Genomic DNA, 7962 nt, shown 5'->3' with positions numbered 1-7962 from the left:
TAAGAAATCTTTTCTGAAATTAAAAAGGAACAGAATTGAATTTATGAAAGTACTTAAATAATTATATGTATCTGCTATGGTAACTAATTTTGCACTTGTAAGAGCAGACTTGTACCCTTACTGTTAAAATCACATATTATAACAGTACAGGTACAAAGGTTAAACTCAGGAAATACTCAAAACTTCTCAACAGTACAAAGATTTTGTTTGAAAGTTGTGCTGCTGCTGTAAAAAAATCTACTTTAAACTAATTTAATATAGTTTATTCTCAAGTTAATCCACTATTTAGATTTAAAATGTTTAAAGGGGGTGGCTTCTTCAACATTTTTAAACATTGTAACCCTGCCAAACTCTATAACTGTCCATCACTTCTCAGGGGAAATAAGTTCATGGTTGTGTTTGGTACATATCTTTATTTATTTTCTTATGTATGTTATCATTTTTTTTTGATTTCTCAATTCAAATGTTTCATATTTTTCATGTCTGTTACATTTTTTTAATGTCGATTACAGTATAGGGGGATTTCTCATTATGAAAGGCTGCCTTTATATTCTTACATCAACTTCATTTATACTGTGTTGGATAGTTGAATCATATCACATCTTCTTTTTTCTTATTATACTTTTGGTTATAATGAATTGACAAAACATGAAACTTTATATAGACACACGGGTGTCACATGTGCAACTGGATCTACTTTACCCTTTGCTCTATTTGGTAATATTTGTTTGTCTTTTATCTTTTATCTTTTTTTTTTTACAATGGCATTGTCTGTTAAATTTTGAAGTTTTAGAATATAATTAATATAATTCGTATACTTATCAATGAAGAATTATATGAGTTCAAATCTTAATGTTGATTTTATAAACAAGTATTAAATTAGTAAAATAAATGAAACTAGATGTGTCAAAGCGACACGAATGGCCCCGTCTCAAAACAATCTGCAATTGCAATAACAGATGTGGATACAAACATGATGGTAGTCTCACATATTAAAAATCAGCTCAAAATCTGGAGGCGTATAGAAAGAAAAGGCTGTATAACTGAGATTTCAACAATTTTCAAAGTTGTAAGCCCCTAATTTTGGTAAAAATTAACGGAGCGGAACGGAGTTTATCTGTAACTCATCATGGTTAGTTCCCATACCAAAAATCAGCCCAATATCCAACAGCATTTAGAAAAAAGGTTCCTATAATTGTGATTTTCAAACATTTATAAAAGTCCAAAGCCCGAAATTACAGCAACAGTTAGCTCAACGGAACGAAACTTAAACTTGATCTGTAACTCATCATTGGTAACTCACTTATCAAAAACAAGCCCAATATCTGTAAGTGTTGAGAAAAAAAATCTGTTAAACTGTGATTTCAGCAATTTAGGCAAGTCCATACCAAGTATTTTTTGGCACAAATAAGCCGAGCTGTACAAAATTGAAACTTGACCTGTAACTCATATTGGTTAAATCACATGCCCAAAATCAGCCCAATATCTGAAGGCATTTAGAAAAAAACTCCGCACAATGGTTTGTTGCGGAATGAAGTAATTACGGAATTACGGACTAAGGGTAAAACTAAATGGCACCGACAACTTCGTTGCGGGGTCATTAAAATAAATAAATAGATCCTAGGAAAATAGATTTGAAAAATTGCAATAACAAAATATGTACAATGTATATTGTGTTTATTTCAATATTCATAGCGTTCAGTTGTCTTGTATGATATTTCCATCATGTACTAACAGTTAGTCAACCAAATGACATTCTCATTTTTTCAATCATTATAAATTTAAATCGTTTTATCTGAAAATCCATCTTGAATGCTCTTTAAAAAGTCACCAACACTTAAGGTAAAAACGTACTAAAGTTAAGTTGATAATTACGTAAACAAAAATGCCCCATTTTAGTTACCTGAAGCTGATGAATAAACGACAAGGGTGTCATCAGTACATGATTGATCTAGAATAGATATTGCGTCCTCATTTTTGTTCAAACCAAACAATTGACCAATTTTATGGAATATACTAAACAATTTCTTGGTAAGCATTCAGCGAAGGTTTGTTTTCAGTTGGACACTCAGAATATGACATCTTATCAAATTCATCTGCAGCTCTATGGATTGGTATCGTGTGCCCATGCTCTTCAGCAGGTATTGTAGCATCATCCATTCGTAAGCGACTGGCCTGTAAACAGAAAGTTGAACAAGAATGTATATGAAAGACAAGCAAGTATTGCTTCAAAAGTATTATAGATCAATACTTGGGAAGTATATACAGGCTGAATACAGTTAAAGTAATTTCTATTTCCCTGGGTTCGCAAAGTATTTAAGAAAAATTAAAAGATGGTATAACTCATGAGCGTTTGTTATTTTACACAAATACATTTATTGGTCAGATTTCAACATATAAGTAACTGCAAAATGCCATCAAAACTAGTACTAGTATCCATTCAGAATCATTTTTTGATTTATTGTTTAAAACATACAGTGACGATGCAAGCCGAGTTTTTTTTTTTGGAGATCAATTACCTCTATTGTAACTGCTGATCAATTATTTAAAAGTTAGCTATACTGTAAAAACTATAAAAAAAAAATTGATGCAAAAGACTTTAAACTGTTTATGAAAAATTGAAATACAAAATCATTGGTCTATTTTTAGAACAATTCTATGATATATGAATGCAATTACACTATTTACCTGAAACAAAACAAATTTCATTTTAAAACGTAATTGATCATTTTCATTCAATCATATTATTACTAAAATTACTGGAAATTTTTAAGGTTTTTACAGTGGATGCATCAGATCTTATGAATCCGCAATATACCGTTAGTGGCAAGTAAAATACGCATTAGATCATTATAATGATTACTTATTTCTACATACAATAGTTTATCCAAAAACATATTGCATTTATTCAAAGTTTTTATTTTCAAAAAAATAATGTTCCATGTAATTTTCGTTCTTCGTATTTTGTTCTATATCTTAAATAGTTCAATCTATTAATACAAACCTGAATAAAAAAAAGCTTCGGTTTATCTTTTAAGGCGTTGACGTCGTTTAGATCGTCTATGATACCTTTCGTTGAAACTGGAACGTGGTCGACTCCATATATACAATGCTCTCTCAAAAGCACTGATTGCGGTTTATCATTTGAATATACTTCTAATTCACCACCATGACTTGCAAGAACACATGTAAAACAGTCTGACATGCGATAAAATCCAGGTTGTTTGCAGGCTTAATAAAACAAAATTATAGTTACTTGTCAATATATAATCAACTTACATTTTTTTTCTTTGTACAATTTGTATATCAAGAGATAGCTTTCGTTGATTGAAAAAAGGAATCTGTTTAGATAAATTTTAAACAAATACAACAGTTATTATGAAAAAGAAGATGTTATATGATTGCCAATGAGACAACTCTTCACAGGAGACCAAATGACATAAAAATTAACAACATTAGGTCACCGTACGACCTTTAACAGTGAGCAAATCCCATTGTCTGATCATCTTATACGTATCTACTATACCATGTGCGTATGTATAGTTATAGTTGTTATAGTTGTTATACCAAACAATTTGATAATCACGTTAATGTTGGAAAATTAGTAAAAGCGTTGAGACATAAACACACAATACGTCGCCTCTTTTATGTGAAATCTTGATAAAAAATGATACAAAAATGGCACGAAGACGATATTAACAAATTAGTGAAAATAAACAGACGAAACACTTGTTCTTGCCTAAACCAAGTAAACACTAAAAAATGTTCCAAGATAGAGAAGTGTACATAAAACCCCGAATCTTCAACGAATTACACGTTGAAATACTACTTTGCATTTGATTCATAATGAATAATGACCTTATAACCCGTTTCCTAAAAAATTGGTATCGTCCAATACGCCAAGTTTTTTCGTCCAAAGACATGTTTTAATGATAAAAAATAACTTCATACAGATATATAACATATTAAGGTTACAATGTTTCACTGACCTGTCTGTATGACCCAATTTATTTGTTCTGCAGTCAAATCCTTGAAAATCAAAACTGTGAAGTTTAAATGTTTTCCAAATGTGTTTTTCATCAGTTTTATTTCGTTGTCACAGTAAAATCTTCTGAGGCTTTCTGTTTTGAAGTTTTCATTACAAATTATTATGGCTAAGCCTCTGTATCTATTGCTGCAATCATACTCGTACTCATTAGATGGTGTTGTAGGTTCTAATTTTGAAGAAGCTGAAGTCAGGACGCTTAATTATAAAGTTATACAAATGATTAAATAGATGAATTGTATGCGTCCTCATTAAATTGTATAGAAGACAAAATCGCATCTACAAAATATGTAGAAGAAAACGTGACACAGCCTTAAAAATCAATAGGATTATTTTCTCTTCTCTTATATCTGCTCCGCATTTTCGTATGCTATAAACTGAAGTAAGACACGACCTTGTGAAATATAAAAAGTAATCTGAGATATTGGACACAAACATAAAAAAAGAATAATGGTATCGAAAATATAAATATAAACTAATCCTAATTTTACCCATACTAACAATAAAGCAATAAAAACAAAACCAGCACAAGAACAACCTAAACATCTAGTGTTTACAAAATCAAAACAATCATCTTGGTTAAAAGAAAGGAAAAAATAAAATTGTTTACTTGAAAAATAATTTATTGGGATTTGTACTTTTACTGATTTCACCACGGGTTACCAGTGCGAAAGCCCCGATAAATATGTTCTTTTCTTACATCTCATAGGACACACATTTTGAATGGAATCGCTCTAAGTGAAGACAAATATTTGAAATCCCGTGAATAAACGAACTATTACATCGACGTGAAAACGGACCAAACTGAATCAGCGATATACTTAAACTCTTAAGTAAACATAATAAGATAGATTTAAATAAATTTAAATGATAATTTTACTAATATGCAAAAACAAATGGCTTACCACACATCATTGATTCGTTTGTTTGTACGTTTCCTTGTTGTGACGATTTTCGGTTTCACTAACGTATATTAGCATGTTTCTCTATTGTCATAAAAATTCATAATATCTAATAAAATTAATAGATTTAGCTAACAAAGTCCTTATATTTCATTAAGGTAACTTTATTTGTAAGTGGAACATGGTTTTAATGTCAATTAGGCTTAAATTAAAAATTGTTTGCTTTCCCCTCTCTGTGATTAGAGTAAGATAATTAGTTATCAAATGTACCAGGATTATAATTTAGTACGCCATACGCGCGTTTCGTCTACACAAGACTCATCAGTGACGCTCATATCAAAATATTTATGAAGCCAAACAATTACAAAGTTGAAGAGCATTAAGGATCCAAAATTCCAAAAAGTTGTGCCAAATACGGCTATGGAAATCTATGCCTGGAATAAGAAAATCCTTAGTTTTTCGAAAATTTTAAACTTTTGTTAACTGGTCAATTTTCCTTACATTCAATCATTATGGGAAAATGATAATAGTTCTATTTTCATTTATAGTTTTTCAGAAAAGTTCTAATTGTTTTGGGTAGGTTCCAATTACAATTTTACGCTCGAGAATTCAGCATCAGTTAGAAGCTTCTGGAATAAAGTGGTGGCTATGGTGAACTGTTTTGTGTTTGTGCGTATGTGTGTTTGTGTTAGGCGTTATTACACTTCTTTCATGTATTTTTCTTTAGGGATGGAGTAAAGTAGATAAGTTACATCAGCTGTCTACTTCATGTGAGTTCTGGCATAATGGTATACACCATGTCGATCTTAGAAACAAATGCCTTTACGAGTAGAAGGACGAATGTTGTTGGACATTTTTTTATGCAAACCTCAATTTGAAACAGTGTATTCTTGACAGCACAATTAATGTTTTACACCGGCATATAGTACCTCAAATTAAAAGTAGGAAAAAAGTGGGTTTTTTCAAATTTCCAGGATATGGCTTTAATAGAGAGCAATTTCATGAATTCTTGAAAGATGTTTTTTCTGTGTCATAGTCAATTGTTTCAGAATATTTCCCCCTATTTACCTTAATGATATACTAAATTATAATAAAGGAATTTTTTATTGTGAAACGAGTGCCTGTGATTTGTTCTTGCTTACATTTGAATGCCTGTAATTTGTTTTTGCTTACATTTGACGTACAAACACTTCCAGCAAATGGAAGTTTTTAACGACATTGACTGGCTATACAGCCCTTGCACGGTCGGCAAAAACACTTACAGATAACATATTTATAAGATAACAAAATAATTCTTTATATTGGTATATATTAATTTGAAACATTTCAAAACAAATAAAAGAAATTATAGATATACACAAATGTCTTTGATAAACTAATTAAAAATACGAGTATCTAGTACATTACAAATTTTGAAACGATTTTAAATTCAAAAAAAAAAAAAAAACTACATGTATAACATGTATAAGTTAAAATTATAACTCTGTTCAAGGTAGACAATCAACATATTGAATTTATTTATGAAATTCAATATAGACTCATAGTTCAAAGGAATATAACTCTTGTATACAAATGACACATCAATCGAATTATTTGGTTGCGAATTTGTCCGCCACATTAAAGAAAGATTCTAAACTATCAATATAACCACAAGTTGTTAATTTATAGATACTGATGACTAATGAATGCTAACCATAGTAAAGAATATTTGTTTGAAATTTTTTAACATTTACTCAGAAAAATGCTCGAACTACTTGACTTTCAAAGCTCATAATTAACGTGTTTACACACTGATCTAATACGGCTGTTAAACATTACAAACATGTGATCGTATAAGACACTATACACCTCGTGTGCTTGCATTAACTTATCCAAAAATATATTTATTGCAAGCCTAAATATTTCGACATGTTGTTTACATTCTATTAATTTTAAAATTCTAATTGTGTCCCAAATTCCGGTTAAGATTTGACTAAATACCAATATCCTGATATCGTCAGGTAAATATGCTACGTATATTTTCCCGTAAAATGCTTATATTCATATGTCATCGTTCAATGACGTCAGGTAGCTCATTTATAATTTTTTTTTACGTGAGAGTATGATTGAAACCCACCAAATACAACTTTCATATTTAACTATTGATTTGGCTCAAAGCGTTTAAAGAACGTCAAGTTAGAATTTATCATGGACTTTTTTTTATAATATGTTCACTCATTATTTATTCTGCGCACAATATTATTTTCTCTCTCGATTGATTCTCAATTTTAAATACTTGACACATCTTCTTTAAATAATTTCTTAAGTTTTTCAGCTAAATAATTTGTTATATAATCAACCCAATTATATGGATAACCATTATTTTATGTTATTTAGATGTTACAGTTAAAATGACGAAATTGTCATTCCAATCATACTGAATAGCTCAATTGTCGAAATATCATCTTTACAAAACGATGATGCACTCTTAACTGAACTTGAATTTAATTAAAGACGAATATTATAAGAGTTAGCCATTTTACTCCTCCAATATATACCTGTCAAATATGTCTTCAACAACTTTCTGACTGCGAACTAAAATAGGAATAATAATTGGCTTGTGATGTACAAATGTTATACATAGTTTCATTTTCTCATTTCTCAATTTCATTATCATGTTGTAATAATCCTATGGTATCTTTGCCAAGTTATTATAAACAAATCATATGGATATTTGATATCCTTGTCTTTGAACTAGCTTTTCTCTTTAATTATAATTGGGGGTCATTTTAAAACGATAAAATATATTCTTCCCAAGATGCGCATTTCGACAATCTATAACGTTTCAGTGATGCTCGAAGGTCAACGAATTTGTAAAATTACACACATGTGTTAAGATTTCACTTTTCTATTCATTTTTATTTTCTGTTTACATTCATCATGGCATTGTTAGTTTGATTTGTACTTTTGAGTTTGAATATCTCTATGGTATATTACGCCGCTCTTTTGATTATAGTACTATTGTCAATTGAATTA

General features: G+C 29.9%; 1 protein-coding gene across 1 annotated transcript in view; it reads right to left on the bottom strand.

The window, feature by feature from the left end:
• Positions 1-1903: 1903 nt before the first annotated feature.
• LOC143059513 (caspase-7-like) overlaps positions 1904-7962 on the bottom strand; it is a 64763-nt gene continuing 58704 nt past the window's right edge. The window contains exons 3-6 of the mRNA XM_076233024.1: positions 7485-7521; positions 3990-4243; positions 3005-3231; positions 1904-2175 (exon numbers count right to left, since the gene is read on the bottom strand). Coding sequence (XP_076089139.1) covers positions 2017-2175; positions 3005-3231; positions 3990-4243; positions 7485-7521 — 677 coding nt within the window. The 3' untranslated portion in view covers positions 1904-2016. The remainder of the gene's footprint in view (positions 2176-3004; positions 3232-3989; positions 4244-7484; positions 7522-7962) is intronic.

This window comes from Mytilus galloprovincialis, chromosome 14 (genome assembly GCF_965363235.1).
Source record: "Mytilus galloprovincialis chromosome 14, xbMytGall1.hap1.1, whole genome shotgun sequence".
Classification (NCBI taxonomy): Eukaryota; Metazoa; Mollusca; class Bivalvia; order Mytilida; family Mytilidae; genus Mytilus; species Mytilus galloprovincialis.
Note: the sequence above shows the minus strand (reverse complement) of the source record. Positions and strands in the feature narration are given on the sequence as shown.